General features: G+C 37.5%; 1 protein-coding gene across 2 annotated transcripts in view; it reads right to left on the bottom strand.

Moving 5' to 3' along the window:
• Positions 1 to 21,237, bottom strand: part of SEMA3A (semaphorin 3A) — a 166,446-nt gene that overhangs the window by 92,828 nt on the left and 52,381 nt on the right. For both annotated transcript variants that reach the window (XM_057422430.1, XM_057422431.1), the window contains one exon: positions 4,524 to 4,643. In XM_057422430.1, the coding sequence (XP_057278413.1) occupies positions 4,524 to 4,643 (120 nt within the window). The remainder of the gene's footprint in view (positions 1 to 4,523; positions 4,644 to 21,237) is intronic.

Below are 21,237 nucleotides of genomic sequence, written 5' to 3' on the forward strand. Positions count from 1 at the left end.
GTGTACCTTCAAAGTCATTCTCTTAGGAAAATGCTCGTCTTCCACCACTATATACTTACATATAATATATGCAGACAGACAAAAAAGACAAATGCATACACGTATCAGAACAGGATGTTCATTGCTTAGAAAATGCACTTTAGACCTCTTCTAATGCAAAGTACAGAAGAAATAATAATAATTAAAAAAAAAAAAAGTGGAACGTATAATTCAGCAAAATTTTATGAGTTGAACCAAAGATTTTTAAAATACACAGAGTCCGGAAAAAGCAAATATGTTACAGGTGGTAGCATTGTATAACTTCATATGCAATAACTTAATGTTTTATGTACATCATAAATCTGAACCAAATTTAGAGCTTCTTTATTGATTAAGAATGAGAAATAACCTGCAAGTAAAGTGATCCCAGATCTTTTAAGCTCATGCAGTTAAAAATGAGGTTTAACCTGTTGGACAATGACAAGAAATTTGGAGTTAAGAGACAATAAAAGAAGCTGGGTTAGTTCTTCAGACAGCATCCATTGATTAACCTCTGTTGAAGAAACCCTAATGTATTCCTGCTGAGGATCTGGCAAACAATTTTGTACAGCTCTTGCAATGCCTGCCTGAGCATTCAAAAAAAAAAGGTTCTACAGGACATTCTCTTTACCTCCACCTGTGTGTAAGGGTTAAGTAAATGGAAAATCCTGTTCTTTCTTAAACAGGACTGATCCCTGATGGTTCACACAAACTACCCCAAAGGGAGCCCTGGGGAAAGGGAGCAGGGCTCCCTCCCCCTGCTCAGGCATGCACAGGCAGGTGCATTCTGCATCCTGTTGTGATTTTTCTAGTGGCTTTAATGTACCTCTGTGTCTCCCTGCAGATGGATTTTTTTCCTTTCAAGCACAGATCCGACTTGTGTAATTTTGCAACCGTGAAGTACAACATTCCTACACATTCAATCTTGTTTCCTCAGATGTCAGTGGGAGCAGAACATAGCTTTACTAATTACTTTCTTGTTTTCTCTGGTAATTGGTTTCTTGTATTATATTGCATTATTTGGACAGAATGCCACATGTTGCCTAACCCTGGATCCCTGAAGTTGGTGTAGGCGTCTGTGTTAGGTCATCTCACCTAAACACAGGCATATACAACATAGACACTTGCATATGAGCCAGTTTACCCCATTCAGTGAAAGTACAAATATAACCAATGGATGACCTTAAGCTTTAAAATAGGCTCTCCTTACGTATTTTCTGTGTATGCTTACGTTCTTTCTTTAATATGTTCATTTCTCCTTACTCATGGCTTACGTGCTGAAAGTCTAGTCAAACATTAACTTTATTCTTCTCTCAAAATACTGTGGTTATTCACTTGCACATCTGGAATGGATTTAAGCAAAGATTAGTCTGCTTTACTCCTTAGACTGCGGTGTAATTCACAACATATTAGGTTGTATACATTTGCGCAGATCATTTTTAATCAGATGCACAGCATGCTGTTCATATCCTTTTACCTTTTTATTATTATTTCTGATACTGTACTTCATCAAACTCAATTAGACCTGCCTAGTTTCATCACTAGAAATGGTTTTCTTCAAGCACAAAATGGGGCTGAGATACACTGCTTCATATCGAAGAAATATTCAACAGATATAACAATTCATATCCCCATTACTTTATGACTATCACACAAAGTAATTTATTTCCTCTCCCCAATCATAAAATTGTACCATATTCCAGCCTCCTGCAGCTTACTTCAATTGCTTCTAATTTCTCCTCTATCGCTTGCCACTCTTCTCTTTAAACTTTGCTTCTCCATCCTCTTCAGTTTGGCACACACTAATTTCCTCTCCTCCATCAGACTCAGGCAGGTGGATTATATTCAGAGCTCAGATAAACAAGCAATCTTCTTAGACAGTAGGTACATTCCCCGACTATTCCCCTAATCAGTTCACATTTACCTCTCTAAGTGCTTGAAAAATAAATAAGCAGATGGTGAAGTCAGTTAATTTTCCACAAGTGTTGTGGCAGAAAATGAATCTTCAGGAAATGTTTTAGATGACAATTTTTTAACTCAAAACCAACATCTTGCCTTTGCTTATGTTTTATACCTTTTTTAGTATGTTAGGGAGGTATAAACTATATATGATACAGAAGCAATGGCCCTCTGACACGTCCAGTGCTGCTGTCTGATATGACAACATAAGCCATGTGGCTCTCACAGATGCAGCATGCAGGGGTTCAGGGGTTAATACTGTACCCTCATTACTCAAGGTGTCTCTAATAGCCACTGTCAATCAAGCACCCTCCTCTTTCCCAGCTCCGGGAAGATATGCACATTTGGAATTCCTGCCTAGGTGGTATGGGAAAGGAAGCAGCAGGCTCTAGCTGAGACACAGAGACAGGACAGATTATTTTTCATTGCAAACCTAATAAATTAATTTATTCACCTGGTTTTTCACCTTTGCTAGAGACAGAACCCAGGCTGACTGTCGGATTTGTCAAAGCCTGCCCTGCTTTTGCTCTGCATGGGCAGACCTGGGCTGAGAAGGCAGTGACCTCTCCTGCAAGGCTGTCCAAAGGATACAGAAACTTGTGCCACTGGAAGGGCAGGTGGAGATGATTTTACTCATGGCTTAAGTATGAAAAGGAAGTCAAAAGCTAACAGTATCCGAGGCAGTTCAGTTAAACATACTCCTGACTTCCCTGGTTTATGAAACCTTGAAACCAAGGGTCATGAGAACGATTCAAGCAGATGGGGACTTACAAACTTACTGCATAGATGACCAAAAAGCCAGCAACACTGTAGATTATGTTTACACTTAGGGGCTGCTAAAAAGAAGCTAAACCAAACATCCTTTTTCAGCTTCAGGGCCAAACACATCATTGACTCAAGACTTTCAAAATCCAGAATGTTAAACCAAGGCTGGATCTGGCCTCTCATCTCTGATCATCCTTTCTATAAATCCTTGATAAAGTGTGTGTTAGTTTTATGGTACAGTCATAAAACAGCCAAATGTAGAAGTAAATGACCTCATACCAGCTATATCTCTGCAGATAGGTTCACTTGGCAAATAGCCAAGAATTGATTGACACACATCTTACGGAACTAGAGTTAATTAATATGTCTACCAATTCCCAAATGGATCTCAGGAAGCAGAAAATCTGTTTAATGCAGTAAGCAATGACATACTGTGTGTGGTCAAGAGACAATCACTAATTGCCAAGAATGCATTCTGGAGTAAAGCATTAAAGAATATGAAAAAAAACCCTTTCTACTTCTCAGCTCCTTTATCCCTTCAAAACCTTATGCTTAGAACATTTTAAAGACTCATGTTTCAAATATCAAAAGACATTTTTATAGGGAAAAATGCTTCCCAGACTATGAAGTCAACACTCAAAAGGTCTGTTACTTTTCCTACAAGAAGAAATCTTGATTTTTAAACAACTGAGTACTCAATCATTTAACAATGATGTCTTTTATTTTCAGGGAAATCTGCAAACCTGAATTGGTAGCTTGAAAGCTACCATAAGGTAGCTTGAAAGAGCTGTTCTGTAAAGATCACAGAAGCTACAAGTAACACAAGTATGGATTCACCAGTAAAATATATCCATAAATTTGATGCGCTGAAAACACGTCAAGAGTTAAGTTCCTAAACTGAAACAGTTCATCAAGTAATACTCAGGTAAGCCAGACTGAAAATAAAGTGGGCTAATTTATATTACATACTCATCTTAACAGAGAAATAAAAGATTGGCTTTTCTGGAGAGAAAAAGTATTGAAACGGAAGCAGAGAGACATTCTAGTCAAATCTGCAGCCAGGAAAACTAGGAAAACTGCTTTCTGTGAGTGATACTGTTTTTCATCAGGGAAGACCACCCTTATCTATTTAGTTCTGACAATCACTGACAAAACGGTCAAGAGCTACTGCAAGATTTCTACAACACTAAGCAAGAGTCAGCAAGCTACAGATTGATATAAAAAAATGGGGGAAAGAGAGAAGAAAAGTGATATATTTTTCACTAAAAAGTAAGGGAAGAAAACCTTGGTCACATACGAAAAACTGTCAGTGTGTTAGGACAAATCTGAGAAGTGGGATTTATGAATGTGTGACACTATTTTAATTCCCAGCTGGGAGAAAGCTGCCACAGTGTCAGACTGTACTGCTGGTAGGAAACTAAAGGGCAGAGCTGGGCCCAGAATAAACACACAGGCTGAACTTATCAGCTTATAGCTGATATCTGTTTTGACTAAAAGAAAACCAACTAGTGCTTTTAACTTCTTGAACCAGGTAAAATGAGCTTACTCATATTTATTTAAGCCCCTGGGGGAAAAGATGCTGTGTAGGGGAGAAAAGTACAGATTCTGCTGTGATTTATCAATCAGCACATCAGCACCTGATTCAGGAGCAGGTCTTATCAGATCCACTCACCGAGCCACAAAAACCAGTAAGAGTGCATTTTGCCAGGAAGAGAACACGGCTAAACACCAATAAAGATTAAAAACAGGAAAAAGAAAAATATCTGTTTAAGATAGTTTACCTCAGGATGGCTTCCAACTTCAATGTAGGTGCAGACTGGATGAAAAGCCCCTGTCCCGCAAGCGTACAAGTGGGTTTGGTTGTAAGCCTTAAGCACCTTGATGAAATTAGCACATTCTCTCTGTAAAGAAAAGGGGGAAAAAAATGTATCCACAGAGTTAATTCAGTGATTATGACTAATGAGAGATCTTCTGTGTTAGGGATATATGGCTGAATGAACAGATTAAAGTGTGATCATTTCATGCTGTTTATAAACTTGTTTATTGCTAAGCATTTAATAAATAGTATGATTTAGGTTCTCATTTAAATATCTTTGGTTGCCATTTAATAAGGCATCCACCCATGAAGAAAAGTTTACACAAAGAATCTCCTAATTTTTGTTTCAGGCATGCTTTATCTTTGTAATTTATGCTATTGCAGTGTTTGTAAGACAAAACCCATTTATAGAAATGTGTCAGAATAAAATAATGAAGACAAATGGACCAACTGTTTGCTTGTATTCAATTAAGTAACAATTAGAAGAAAGATGTGCCAGATGGAAGCAGTTGATGAAAAACGAATCATTGATACAGCATTTCTAACAATAATATGAATGCTGCCTCACCCCTATTGTCTGTGTTTACAAAGATGAATACATATGCTAAACTTTAATGCAATTATTGACAGCCCCTAGAACGTGAGCTTTGCAAGACTTGGATTTAACATTTTCTACCTAAATTATCCATTCTGAGTAATTCTAGCTCTCATAAATTAAAAATTTAATAGCAACACTAACAGTCCCTAGGACAAACATTGTTCTCTGTTAACAAAAATATCATTGTTAATGTCTAATGTTATTAAAATAGAATTGTCTAACCTGATAGTCAAGATGTCAACCTTTTCCATTTATTTAACATTATTATTTCAACCAGGTATAATGATGAAAGAAATATGTCAGTGCCTGTGAATCAGTCTAGTGACACAATTAGAAATACTGGATTTCACATAGGAGAAAAATAAGAACATTAAAATAAAAGATTTCCAATTAATTTTGTGTTTTAAGGAAACTTTTCTATGCATATTTGATGACTTTTTTTGGTACAGTGCTCAGCTGTACTTTTTCATGTGGACCAGTATCCATGAAGACAACACCTGGGCCATAGCCTTCACAGAAATCTCATTGACTGGCATCATTCATCTCTGTAACTTGCTTCCTAATTAAACAAGATACTCTCAAACAGAAAATAATGGCTCTGCCAGGAAAATGCAGTTTGAGGCATGTCTTAAGCCATCACAGGGAAAAGCAGCGAACTTACACAGACAGAATACTGAGTCCCTGCCTTACACAAAGGACTGTGCTAAAATGGCATTGCTCTTTCAATTTTACTGTTTATTTGCATAACAGATAATGGCAGTGTATTAAAAAGAGCATCCAGAGATAAGCATATAGAATCTTACTACATCCTTGGCTTACTGCTGATAACTTAAGTTAAATTTCCAACCAAGACAGAAGAGAAAACATAGGGATAAGTTAAGGTAATCCAACAGGAAACTGAAAGAAATAGAGATGGATGTTACTAGAGGTCTCTTTTTAATTCTTTCCATTCTGACCTTTCTTAATAAAAACACACACAATTTCTGGTGCATTTGTATTCTTCCTCCCACACATGTATAAACATGAACATACATTTATCATCTGTATCCACACGCTACTTTCCACTGTCACACTGGTAGAGTACTAAGTAAATACCTGGCATAAATCATCAAAATTGCAATGCATGTTTTGATATTTTTCCTAATGCTCTTGTCCTTTGTTCCTTTTAATAAAAGAAATATGGAAAACCCATGAAAGTGTGTTAATAATTCAATGCCTGCAAGAGTAAAAATGGGCAAATACTACAAATCCATGTAACATTAAAAATTAATAAAACTGAAACAGATCCTTAAATTTTGATATTATGTGTTTCAAATGGAGCACCTGATTTTGACTGCATAATTTAAAACTGATCAAAGATTTGTGCTTTATTAAATAATTCAGAATTTTCCCACTTAGAGTTATATCTAGTCAAATTTAATCACACCACTGTTTCGGTAGGACCGTGCTTTCCTTTTTCTGGTATGATTTATCATGATTTCAAAATATCTTTGTGGTCTACTACTTCACTTTATTAAAGCTTCCAAAAATTGCCTTGCCTGAAGAATGTGAATGTGGGAAGTCAGTGGACACATACCTTTGTAAAATGCTTGATGACATGGGCTAGACCCATAGCCAGTGTGAATCAGAACAGACTGTGCTTTCAGAAGAGCTCTTCTGATTTACAGTAACACACCACCTGTGACTCTACATGCAATCACTGAATAATGTTCAGCTGCCTATCTATAACATACAGCAAGAAGGTATTAGATAATATTTTAAAGGTGAGATGGAAACCCTGACTTAGTAAAGGGGCAGAATCTTATTTGATATCTATAGATGGAAATTAAGAAAATCATCAGCTTCACTGAATTATTCCACATCAGCTGGGGGGGGGGGAGGGAGGTTGTATGGGATTAACACTATCATTGCCATATTTGTGTTTCAAGTGTTCAGTATTGACAGTAGTGGGAATGCATTAATATCAGTAAAGTTACTCTGGATTTATAATATATTTCCAAAAGCAGATTTGGCTTATTCATCTTGGCTTTTAAGCTCTCCTTACACTATGGTTTTTACCATAGATTTCTGAGAAATACACAGCATAGTTAAAGAATGGGGAAGCTAAATACCTACAGCAATAAACCCTTGACTGTGACAAAGAAATTTATACAACATTTGAAGTTCCTAGTCCAGTTCAGACTGCCCTTATAGCTTCTCTGTGGTTTATAACGGCATAAAGGAACCATTAAGGCCTATTCAGTAAATTCTCATACGCCTCCCAAACAGATTATGTTTCTTTATATATTTTACATGGTTGTAAAAAAATAAATAAAGTGGGGTATTAAAGCACAATAAATGACATCAAAGTAAAACTACAGTTCTGATTTAAGCCCTTGTCAACTCAGGAAGTTCAAAGTGAACTTTCTGCCCTGCCTGGGAGATGGTGCTATTCTCCCTGGCACAATAGCAACAGGCACATTGATTTCAATGGCAGAGTAACCAGATTTCTTTCCTGGTCTAATTGTGCTCAAGTACAGCTGCACAGGTACAGTGTCGTGTGTGGAAATGTTGTACCTGTGCGTCTGATATTCTGAAATCAGGAAGGGCTTGCATAGTGATGGTGAATATTAGGTTTACTGGTATATGCAGGCCTGGGGCAAAACAGCTTCCCATAAATCTCTTATATCCCAATTTTTAATGATTCGAACAGTTTTGAATGATTTGCTTAGAGTAAATCTCAGCACACATATATGAGGAAGAAGATACCCTGATCAAGGAAAGTGCGCGTGCGACGAATGAAATTTGGGTCTGAGACTACATGAGACTTGGGTGACTGACTCCCATGTTCAGTCTCAGTTTCCCCATTCTTGCCCTCACATCAAGGTTCCTACAATGGCATTCAGGCCTCACCATTTGTGAAACCTGGCAGACAGCTCTGCTGGTCCCGACACTGGTGCCTGCCTCAACTTGACTACAAAGTAACTCCCTGACCCCTTTGGCTGGAGGCCTGGAATGATTTGGGTGTCTCCAACTGGGCTTGTCCCACTTGGCAGCAGCATCTCCCCTTGCCAGACCCCCAGGCTGGTGCTATATTGTTAGTGCTAAAGACTGTGCCAGCAGACAAGGCATTTCACTACATGATCTCAGAATGTGAGGTACTGGAAGGGAGACACAGACAACAAAAGAAATGTAGAATCTTGGTAAAATACAGCAGATGGGAGAAAATATCCACCGGAGGAAGAGGAAATAACCCAGAGCCAGACACTGTAAGGAACAAATTGTCAGGGAATTTAAACACTGTCTCTGCATGTGAGTGCACCCCCGCACTGCCTTTGTATTCATTTACACTTATTCCCAGGAAAGGGATGTTGTTCAAAAGGAACATATTCTGGATATATCCATATCCTTTGAATATTGTTCTTTGTCAAGTAAAACGGATGAAGGAAGAAAATTAGACTTTTAAAAATTACTTTCCAAGTGGAAATAATTTTTTTTTTTCATATTTGAAAACAGGGTTGTGTGGGAGTTTAAAATACACTTAGCCTAATAATGTGAATGAAAATGAATGCAAGGTATGCAAAGTTCTCCATCAGCAGGAAATTATTACTTGGATGGGTTATGAAAATAAATCTTAAAGAGGAGCACTGAAATCACCATAGTGAATTACTATAAATTCTTCCACCTAATAATCCGGTTTATTATAAAGGACAGCTTACTTAATATTAGAAACTTTTCTTGTCTACCTAAACACTGGTTTATGGCCTAAACCTTGAGTTTACATATACATACATACAGCAGAAAGCATAAGTGACTGCACATGGTACACAATGATTGAAGTAGATTTTCATAAAGAAAATTAGGTACATCATGTGGGAGTTACTGCAGTCCTCAAAACCCCAATTCATTTACCTTGCCTACCCCTGGAGAGGATTAATCTTCATTTGTTTTTCAGTACATGGTATAAGGTTTCCCCAAGAACTGCAGGTTCTGCCTTTGGCTTTGTACAGAAGTACCTCTCTCTTAAAATCTAACCAGCTGAGACCCTGAGTCATGCTTGAGACGTTTTAGCATAGCCTGCAAGGTCTTTCTCTGTCCTGACAGACAGAACTTCTTTAGATAGCTACCTTTTTATGTTTTTACAGCATAACCGCTGCATCTGCTTCTGCAAGCTGTCCTGTTATGGCATGATTGCCAACATCCTCCAAAGCATGGCCAAATAAATGGTTCATGCCCTGTCCTGGCTCTGCTCTGTGCAGTCCTGAAGTGCTAATCCCAAGAATGGGGTGCAATCCAGTTTGAAGGAATATGAACTGCATCCCTCACCAAAGTCCAAGCAGGCACTGCAGGCCTTCCTGGGGTTACTCTGGCACTTGAGGGCACAAGGACATTCAACTGAAGCCATTCTACTTTTCATCCAGGAGTTAAACGGTCATTTAGCCACATGGAGGGAACAGTGCCCCAGAAGTTTACTGAGCAGTCCAAAGTGAGAATAAAGTTTTAGCTTCAGGTACTTTATAGATGTTTATGCTTCTTCTAAACTTGACTGAAGAGGTTACAAGGTTCAGTCTCTCAGCTGACAGTTTATTGAAATAAAAGCAGCTAAACCCACTTCCATCTGCGGTAATGCAGCCAAAGCACCAACTCCACTGCAAATTCTGTTGTACTAAACTCCTGCTGGTAGAACAAGTTGAGAAATTGTCATACACATTCAGAGTGTGAGTTAAGAGGTCCAGTGTGTCTGGACAGAGATCTTAACTCCAAATTTCAATTCCAAATATTATATGCTGTGCATGAGGGCAAAGGGCATGTCTTGAAGAGAAGATAAAGTGTTAATGAAGTTTTCCAGAAGGTCACCCACTATATGAAGATCAATATGTCTGATTTACTAACCAAACATACACACTTATTTTTAAGAGTTTCCTAATATTTATATATCAAATTGATAGAAGGGCTTATGCAGAGAGAGATTTAGCCTGAAAAAATAAATTGGAAAGAAAATGTCTGCAACTAAAAGCATAGGAGCCAAATGCAGAAAGATTGAAAAACAAACACTACAGATATGTGGCACTGATTAGGCTGTGTTATGCAGACTTTTCCCGGACAGTTACAAAAATAAAGTCCATCCATCTGTCAAAACATCTGCTCTGCGTATGAAAATTAAAAGAGAATTTAGGTGGAGTTTATGAGTTTCCAGTAATTATCTCTCCTCCAGAAACCTGGAATTTACAATCTTCAATCTGGATTACTGTTGCAGCAAAGAGTTTTTAATGACATCTTTTTAAATGGAAGAGGGTAAGTCCCTATGACCAACTAATATCCAGATTTTTCTCCTTAAATTAAGAAATCGTTTTTTTTTCTTTTTTTTGTAACGTTTATGACCATCCTCCTTCTCAGCTATCACAGCAAATGCAAATGGCCAGATTATGCAGGGCCATAAGTAGAAGGCTAAATAACCCATTATAGTATCATTAGCTTCAACAGTTTTCTGGTGATTTAATCCAGATAAGGATCAGACCCTGTAATACATTCTTCCTTTATTCAGCCTTCCCACATAGCCAAGTGATTAAAATATCACAAGGTTTTGTCTAAACTGGATGGACAAGGGGATTTAAAGCTGTCGTCTAACAGCTGGACAAATAAATATGTGTTTTGTCTTTCAAATCAAAATCGACATTTTCCATATAAAGTCCCATGAATGAGTTTATATTTTATATTTACCTTGTTTTTTTTTCTCCTTCTGTCCAGTTAATTGAGTTCTCAAATGACAAGGTCAGGGATATCCATGGAGAATAATTAATCCCTGACATTACTGCTGTCATTCACATTTATCACACTGCTGAAAGATGCTCCAGACTTATCAGGGAGCTTTTAAACTTCTCCCCTTTGCTAGTGGGCTACTACCAGGTGCAGTCAGTTCAGGCTGCACTGGCAAGGTGCAGCTGCATTGTTTCAACATGCAGCTGCATTGTTTCAAGAAAAATATTTCTGGAGTGTTAGTGCAATAAATATATGTGTAATTGCCATGTACACAGATGATCAATTCTCAGCTAGATCCAGCAAAAACTTTAGCATGTCAGTAAGCACATGCAAGGAGTCCTCTTGCGGGTGAGCTCTACATGGCATATGGTTTCACAGCTCTTGCTGCCTGTGTGCAAGCTTTTGTAAAATGCAGTAACATTATTTAAAGATTATTACCATTTCCATCTTTGCTATTATAGTAACAGTTAGAAAAATACATTCAAAGAGCACAGGCTGCATAAACAGGCCCAGGACAGGCAGGGATCAAAGGAAATTATTCCGGTCCTGTTAAAATGCAATGTTATATTATAATTCTAATTTATTGGAGTAAGCTAGTTGGTAACACTGCTGCAAAGCTGTTGCGCCAAGTCCTGCACTGGCAGTAACAGGAAAGTCCTTAAGTAGCAGAAGCTTTGTACAGCCTCTGCTACTAATGGGTGGGGAAATCAGGCCTGGCACCTGTACCTGATGAGATAACCTTCCAGCTGAACCTGTATAGTCAGGTGCATGATTTTAGAGCAGGGGAGGCCAGCTGGCATGAAAATATTTGCAGACTGTAATTTATTACTGTGTGCCCCTCGTAGTTTGGATCGATAACATCATTTCCAAACCTGTTTTGTCATTATTGTACCTTGCAATTATCAGGAACAATTTTTTATAGCCCTAACCTCTGAAAAAGAGCCAGTCTTCAGTGCTGAGTGAAGTTGAGCAACTGAAGTATTGGGGTCTGTGTTACAGAAAGCAATTTCTATTAACTTAGTTCTTGGGGATTACATTCCCATTAGTCAAAGCCAAGTAAGCTGGATGCATTGCACCACATGCACACATAAATCAAGTATAAACCTTGAATATGTCTAGGTAAACAAAATACTTAGTCTTTTTTATAAATCTATGTTATTTTGTAAACTGACTTCTGAATGTACTTGTGTTCCCAACTCAGAGCTTTGAAAAAGCTGACAGAACCCTAGATTCAGTGGCCTTTATATTGTATCATGATCTGGAGACTTCATATTGGATCATGATCTGGAGGACTTCACCCATCTGGAGATGTCAGGAATGACACTACTCTTAGTCATGTTAATCACTGCCAACACTGCAAAGGAACCATTGATTAATTCCATATCTAGATTTTCCTCTGCTGTCAAGATGTGCCCTGAGAAATTTCAGGCTGAAGGTGCTGATGAGGGTTGGTAAGACATTTTTGTTGCCTAGTACAGTTTACTGTATTCCAGTTATCTTTCCAATTAAGTTATGCCTGTTGTCTTTCTGGTTTTTTGATATGACAAGGGTTCATGAGAATATTTAAAATGTATAATTTACTTAAGTTGCAGGATAAGTGCATGAATTTAAGCCATTAAATCATCAAGACAAGAAAAAAGAAGCCAACTAACAAAGCACATGATCAAAAAAAAAAAAGCCACTGAATAAAAGCAGATATATCCTGATTCCTTCAAGCCACAAAACTGCGTGCCGTATTAGCAAACAGTTGTATTGTCAGCACACTTGCACAGCAGATGGAAAGCTCCTCCGGTTCTTCCTTTGTGTTACTGGGGGTGAAACACAAAACGTCTCCCTGGCTGTCTACCTACCTATTTGCAAATCCAGTAGTTACTACTGGTACTTGGTCATTTGGCCCAGACTTTACCACTAAGGCTAAGCATGGAGGTAGCTAAGCCAGGTGGGATACTCCCTAGAGTCTGTCCTCAAAATAGTCTTAAGTCAGAAGCCACTAGAAGTCATTAAAAGTCATGCTTTAAAGATGCCTTCCTTGACTGCATAGACTAAACACATCAGGCGGTCAAATCTTTGCCGTTAGCACTAACCATCTGACCTAGCCATCTTAGGAAGTAGAATTTCTCTAGTTCTTTTCTGCATTCAGTATCTTCAAATCACAAGACATATTTCCAGTCCTTAAATCTTCATTCAGCAGATGCAGATGGTAATTGTTCTGGAGCTGTGAACAGTCAAAGTGATGCCAAGAAAAGGCTGCAGCAGTAAATACCTGATTTAATGACCATGTCATATTTTTGTACATCTGGCTAATGCATAGTTAACAAGACAAAACAAAGCTTTTTTATGGATGCAGTCCAGCAAGCAAGTGGGTTTTCAGGACTTTGCATCCACAGCATGATCATTGTACATTAAACCTTTCCACAAGTGTTAGCAAGCATCCTTTATTTTGAATTGTTATGGGTTTCAGTGGTATGCACTTCCTACATCACAGAATGAATTTATTTGAGGAACAGAAGAGTATTTCACAAATAACTCAAAACATTGGGAAGTCTTGAGGTCAAGCAGAAGCCAGTTCTTTTCTGACCATAACTTTAAAATAAAATTGAATTTGCTCTGCAGAGTAAACCTGTTCCACATTTTGGGCATGGCTTTATTAGCAAAGAAATGAACAATACTATTCAGTTTCAGCTCAAGCAGTCTCACCAAGCCCAGCAGCAATTTAAGTTGCAACCACAGTCTAGATCTACAAAATCTCTTTCATCTATCTCTTCTATCTGGGTGGGGTAATCACCTGTCTCCTGGAGAAATCAGATTACAGGCCACCTTTCCGAATAGGATCAACACCTGCTAATTGGGTGGAGTATTTCAGACAAACAGGTTGTCAAGCCTGTTATAGGCACATAAAGCACTTAAGACTCTGCATCAGCCAGCTTGCCTTTATTCAGCATATTATAGGCATATCCTGTAATGACTTCCACTCACAGCCACCTAATGACTTCCACTCATAGCCACCTAAGATAAATATAATCAGAACTTCTCTGTCGAAAGTGAATGTAAAACCATGAAGTGTTGAAAGGAGCCAAAATACTGTTGCATCTAGAAGAGACAGTTGCTTAGCAGTATGTGTACCTGTAAATGAATACACTCTGTAAGCTAGACTATGAAGTTACATGTGCCTTACTGTGGGAACTCAGAAATTTGTGTGTGGATATTAAACTATTTGGACACCGCAGAGAGATGCTGAACAGAAAAACTTTAAGTGACAGAAACTTAAAATTTCCACTCAGTAAAAATTTGGCACCAAAGTACAATTGTTGAAATGACAGTTTGCTGAGCAGTTTCATTAGGTTAGTTTTTGGGGGTTGATTTGGGGTTTTGTTTGTTTTGTTTTGTTGGGGAGGGGGTTGTTTGTTTTTATATTTATGATACACAGATATATATATATATATATATATATATATATATATAGCAACCTAATGTTTTGGGAGATGTTAACTGGGAAAGAATTACCCAAGGGAAAAAGAGATTTATAGATTATTTGATCCAACACAGATCACAGCACTCAGAAAATGAACAAGAAAACAAACAAAAGGCAGGAGAGAAAGATTCAGATTCCCACTTTATTTACTGTTCTTACTATTCTTGTTCCACCATCTTCAGAATACTAAACTTTCTCTACACTGAAAGGGTCCTTTTAAAGATATTCTGTTGACATGAAGATGTAAAAACTGAATAAAAGATAAGTTTCGACACAGGAAATAATTGCATATTATTTCCTAAGTTATTTTAAGAACTTTCTCTTTAGTTCTCTTACTTATTACAAAAGGAAAAAAGACAATACTTTAGCCTTGTGTACAGCAGGGAGGAATTTAACAGACTTGGTTTTGGTGAATGTAACAGAAGTACAGAAAATAATTAGTTGTTGGCTAACTTAATAGTGACATAGTCACCGCATCTTGAGTATTGAGGAATGGTGATACGTGATCTTTCAGAGCAGACCTATCCTTAATTTTTAAACTAGCCTTCCTTTTGTTAAACCACAGAAAATACCAAAAATTAAACCAAACAAAAAACAAGCAAACAAAAACCCACAACAAAAAAAAAAAAAAACACACTACAAACAGAAAGAATGTGAAGCAGGACTGAAGCCCTGAAAGAAAATAGGGACTAAACATATTGATCATTTTTACTAGTCATCCAGGTAATGTGTTTCTCTGAAAAGGAATGTACAAAGAATAAATTTACTCTGTCCATCTTGGGATGCAATAAATCATGAAAGGGAATCACCCAGCATCATTTTGAAATAGCAATAGCTGGTAATTCAGCCGTAAATAAAGGTAATTCTCAGACTTTGTCAAGGCCAAAGTAGGGCTTATGAAGAACTTCTATTGCTAGAAAATTAAACTTATAATTTGGGAATGATTTTTCCTTCATGTCTCCTTTACTTCCCCTTTGTTAAGTCTGTGACTTTGTATTTCAAAAACAACAAAGAAAACATTTCTGCAAGACTGCATTAAATCTGCTGAATATTGTTTCCTTCAGAAGCAAATTTCTATAGTCACACCTGTAAGCAGAAAAATAAGCCCAAAATTAGAAAATTAGCTTTCTCCTTGATCTGTATCAATTTTTTTCCCCATACTGAAAGACTTAAATGACTTCCCATGATACATAAGTGGGTAAAATATGAAAATCTGAACAACAGCCAACTTAATTCTTCCTCTGCATAAGTACACAAGTTACTACCTTAGAGTAACTGATTTGCCTTGGTCAGTTTATACAAAGAAATATATGCAAATGCCTAAATGAACACAAGCTGTAGGATCAACATCTGAACTAAGAACTATAAATGGGGCTTTATGCTGGTGCATGTGTTTTGGGGGTCCATCCAAGAAACGGAGCTGCAACAATCAGAGTTTCCCAGAGGGGGAAATTCTGCTAGAGAGCTCCATGGGACTTTGAAGGACTCCAGTATAGTATGATTCTTTTTACCAGGCTCAGTTCACCTCTAAGTGAAAGGGTTGTAAGTTTGTTTTATCTTTTCCCCCATCAGTCTTTCTCTTTTGTTTGTAGTCTACGCAAAGCAGTTTTATGCAGCAGCAATATTAAAGCAGCACACTACTTACTTGCAAAATGTCTCACTCTCTCATCTCCCAAATGGTAACAAATGCTTTATCAAAAAATCATGCCCACATTAAAAATCTTGGACAAGATTAAGGAGTGAGCAGCCCTCAAGCTGATAAAACAAGCATACTAACTGGAACAGCTGACAAAGAGTTGAAACCGATATGCAGTGCCGCTATTTGTATTGCAAAATGGCTCGAAAGTCACATTTCTTCTTGTAGTAAGTAATATTGAGAGTAAATTCTGTCCCTAAACTCACTAGAGGTCCATTGCTTTGGATTTTTTTCTGACTTTAGCCATTCCTACTCCCAGAGGACATTCACCTTTCCCTTTCTCCATGCTGGTAGGGGTCCTGGGTCTTGAGGCTCTGTTAAAGGATTTCAGTGCTATGCTAGAGTCAGGGAGCCAGAAAAGAAATGGGGATGATGGTAAGGCTTGGTGATAAAAAGGCTGGAAATCTGCCTGTAGATATCCTCCAAAGGAAGAACCCTGTAGGAAAGTGACAAACTTCTCTTTGGGACACCCAAAAGAGCCAGAAATAATTTGACAGGAAAAATTATGCCTGTCAGATGAATTTAGAAGCAAGCTTTCTAGATCTAGCCAGCACTGTATATTTAATTTTCAGATTCCCTCTTCAGATCTTTGTTTACATAAACAGATGAAAAGAATTACTTTTACTTCCTGCCTCCATGTTCTTCTGTATTCCCTAAGGCAACAAGAGAAATAAACTGAGTTAAAGGGAATAGTGTGCATTTATTGCCAACTTTGTTGTGCCAAAGCATCACCAGATATGGCTAAGGGATACTTGCTAAGTTACACACCACTTCTTCTGGTTCTTATTTTTTCTTCTTTATTTCTAAACAAAATCATTGTGCACTGATGGATCTATAAGCCTGTGCAATTGCTAATCTTCCTATGATGTAGGGAGGGGATGGAAAACTTTAAAGGAAGCATAAACTGAGATGGCATATAAACATTTTGGCTTAAATTAATTATTATCATAACAAATGAGATGGTGTATTAAATTGCAGCCATGTGATTCTATCTGCACGAACCACAAACTCCATAAAATAATTAAGTGCCAATAATTAAATGCAAAGGAGCACAGACAGAATATAGCTATATCATGTGTAAAGAGTCTTGTTTCTTCTGAACTGGGTATAGATTTCTAATCCAAAGTCATTCCAAATGACCACCAAGAGAATTATCAAGTACAAAAATAGTTGATTATAGTTGAGTTTAGGTAAGTGTTAATAACTAGGTAAAAATTAATGGCAATTAAATACCCCCAGTAGATATCTATTTCCTATAAATTATAATGCACAGACACAATTGTGCTGATACACTTCAGCTGTTAAGGGAAATGACACAAAGGTGTAGTGTAACTCCCCGTATGGACCCACTTGTTCATATGTCATAGTATATGTAGAAGCTTGCTGGTACCAAGTAAAAATACTTAGTGCCTTCTGTATCCATATATCAACATCTATTTCTTACCAGAAACACCCAGAGAGAAGCCAATTTCATACAGCATGCAAAGTGTGTATCTGTCATCACGTAGCTTGTCCTATGTGACTTTGTTAAAGTACCCACTGAAATTTTAAAGATTTATACAAGTCAAGTCCAGAAAGGATCATTTTGACAACTGAATTTGAGCTGGGATCTTTAACAGTGGCTAAATAAATTAGATAGTCAAATCACACTTGAAAGTAACATCCTAAGGTGCCCTTCAGAAACACATCTTTAAAGCTTTCAAGTCGTAGAAATCTATCATAACCTTTAATAGGGATCTATTTGATTAATTGTGCACCACGTGAACTACTGCTATGGTGCCTCAGCCAAATCTAGTGCAGACATGTATCAACTAAATGGCAGTCAAAACTTTTAAAACAAGAGTAAATTAATAGTTTAAGGACTACATGGGCTTTTCAGTCAGGAAGCTATCCCTACCCTATCCCTACCTGCAAAACTAACTAGTGTTTCTGGAAACTTTTGTAAGTCACCCAAGCTTTGCCTTGCTGGTTTATAACACTCCAGGAATGTCAAAGTGGAATTATTTAACACATATGTAATGCAGAGGTTGCCATGTGTTTCTGCTGGGTCCCAAGTGCCTGTGAGATCTTAAAACCAAAATACTGAGGCTCACTAGTGAGGGATATGACTAGCATCATGTCTTGTACTGCAAGTTCAGTACAAAAGCTGCAAATTATTCTGTAGAGACTTTGTCTTTGATCATTTCCAAGGTCTGGTCAGGAATCATGAGAAATATTCACAGGACTTACAGCAACCAAAATAGATCAAATGAGAGACTAAAGTCCAACATAACAAGAAATCCTCACAAAATTGCTCATTTAGTCAAATTACGTAAGAAAAATATATTACTTGTCATTTATAGTCTTTAATTTTTTATGAACTATGTTATTTTGGTGCTCATAATACTTTACACTAGGAAATGGAAATATATTGTAATACTAAAGTACTTACATGGGACAGTAATTATTATTTTATTGGAAAAAAAAAATCTATATTTTGTGGGAAAGTGTAGCAGTAAACTTCTATCAGAGAAATCCTGCTGTAAGTATTGCATAACCAGGGGAGTGTTTTAGCCTCTCTTCTCAGTTTGCCCATGTAAGAAAAGATCTGAAACATAATTTAAAAGGTTGATCTACCTATACAGTGAGCAAAGCTTCACTAATTAACATATATTAAGCTCTTAAAGAAACAGATATGAAAATGACCGCTTAAGGAACAAAGAAAGGGATATCAGGAGGGCGGGAACAGCCCAAGCCGGCCTCTCTCCTCAAATCCCTCATGAACTGTCCTGAGCTACAAACCTGCTGCACCTACACTGGCCTGACTGACAGCTCAGTGTAAGGAATCCCTCTGAAGGGGTGACAGTAAATTACCTCTTATGAGAGGAAATCTCAGAGGTCATAGCTGAGGTTAGCAGCAGGGCAGAGCTGGGGTTATGCTTGTGCTGCAGCTGCTGCAGTGCACCTGGCCTATTAGTGGGGACTTGCCTTTTCAGCACTGATTTCCCCTGGAGATCAATAATTAAAAAAAGAAGTTGCTTAAAAAGACCTCAATGCAGAAGTACAGACTGTCCTGAACCATCCCAAGTGAAGAGTATCTTATATCTTAGCAGTGCTACACTCTGAAAGCAGTATTAAATCGAGCATGGTTTATATGGCACATTACTTGTCCTTTTTTCCTCTTGTTCCATCTAATGACAGTCTGCGGAGTTATTTTTATGGCCTTCATATTTCACACTCCCAAGGTACTGACAATGGCTTTAAAGAACAAATGAGGGAGGAATAATATGTTTCTTAAATGATTTGCAATCCTTTTCTGTAATTACAGGTAAAGCAGTTACTTTAAATGCTTTGTTTGTAATGCATTGTTTTATGTCAAGAATAGGTAGCTGTAAATACTTAAAGGTGATGACTTGAATACACCAAAATATATATTCCATCTTTCCAGTTGCCTACCAAAACTGGACCCACATGTGACCTGTGCATTATCTTTTCTCTTTTTTTTTCACACCTACACTTACAGTGAACTCTAAAAATTAAAAGAAAAGAAAACAAAACCATCCCCAACAGCCATATAAATGTTTATGAAAGCGAATTATCTGATTTTAGCAGCATTTTGCTGTGCTACTGTTGCTCTCAGGTTGGGCTGCACTGTGTCCTGAGCTCTGTGCCCCTGTTCTACCTATTTTGCATCAGCCTGGGGGAGTGCTGCTTCTAATGCCTACGATCATAGCAGGAAGGTAAAGTGCGAGCACCACACACTGCACTGGAGTTGGTGTGGGCTTCACCTTTTAATCATGATCAGCAGGTGTAGCTGTCCTGATATGAGAGGAAGCAAGAGAATCAAGGTGAATAAAATAGTTACAGTACAAACAGTCCTCTCAAGCTTACCACAGTCAGGGGACCCAAACTTTCCAGCTTACTCCAGTATAATAGCATCTCTATCTACAGTGAATGGATTGGAATCAGCCCAATGCAATGTATAAAACATACTCTTTCTTGTTATTGTGAATTTATAAAAGTAATTATTAAAAACTTGAAGACTATACATTAAACTTAGGTGCTGCATCTCTTACTAATTTTCCAGGTTGCAACCCCAGCTATAAAAAAATCTGCTTAACGTAATATCAAAATACTTAGTAAAAGATCAAGCTGCAAGGTTAGTTAATTTGCTCAGAATTCTAACACTAACCTTTTTTTCTTCTAAACTTGAGTATTAGATATTTTAGTCTTCACCTTGCAAAGTACTCCTGAAAATTATTTGTGAACATGAAGGTGGATTAATTTAAATGTATTATTTCTATGTAATAATCTAGCCCAAGTATCTGGCACTTCTATCTGCCCCTTTACATATATATCTTAACCCATATTTCTTAGTTTTCACATAATCCACCTCTACTGTTCCCAAATGGCTTTTTATGAAGACAACTGTCCTCTATGGCCCCAGTAAAGACTGATGAAACTATTTTTATTATGACCTAGGAAATTATTCAGATGGAGCTCTCTAGAGGCATATGGTTGGCATTATGAATATTTTACAGATTCATCTCTGAAAATCAGGCCAATAGCATATACACATGGGGCCAAGTTCCACTCTCAGTTATACCTTGGCAACCACAATGATTTCCCATTTGGCTATGCTATGCAAGTATTTGTTTGGCTTATTGCATGCATGTATTTTTTATCATTTTTTTCTCCCTTCTTTAGTTTTGTCTTCCCATTTTCCATATTATTCTTATAAAGAAGACAGTTATTACCAGTATGGAAGTATTATTATTTGGGGGCTACTGGCTATGTCTTTCCTGCCTCATAAATACAGGGAATAAGATGTACACAGGAATGAGGGAAAATATACAGAAAATTATTTGTAGTGTAACAGAGTCTTTCCTGAGGCACCAAAAATGATGTAGAACATTAAAACCACCTTGACCTCAATCTTGCTGCAAACTCCATACAGGGAATAGCTCAGTGAAAACCACTAACTCTTACTGAGATGCCACAAAGAGAAAGCATTTTTTGGAACTTACTGTAGGACTAGGATCTTTAGCAGGGCAAAAATACGTCAAAATACAACTAGGAGACAAGTACCCAAGGGTTAATATTTCTTATTCTGATATTTCTCTTCCTTTCGGATATCTCTACTTCCCTCTTTCTAGTCTGGTTTTTTTTTTTAGATTAATTCTATTTAATTTGTT

Source organism: Pezoporus wallicus, unplaced genomic scaffold, assembly GCF_028554395.1.
Source record: "Pezoporus wallicus isolate ANWC-B61680 ecotype Strahan unplaced genomic scaffold, APGP_CSIRO_Pwel_v1 contig_3058, whole genome shotgun sequence".
In the NCBI taxonomy this organism is placed as follows: Eukaryota; Metazoa; Chordata; class Aves; order Psittaciformes; family Psittacidae; genus Pezoporus; species Pezoporus wallicus.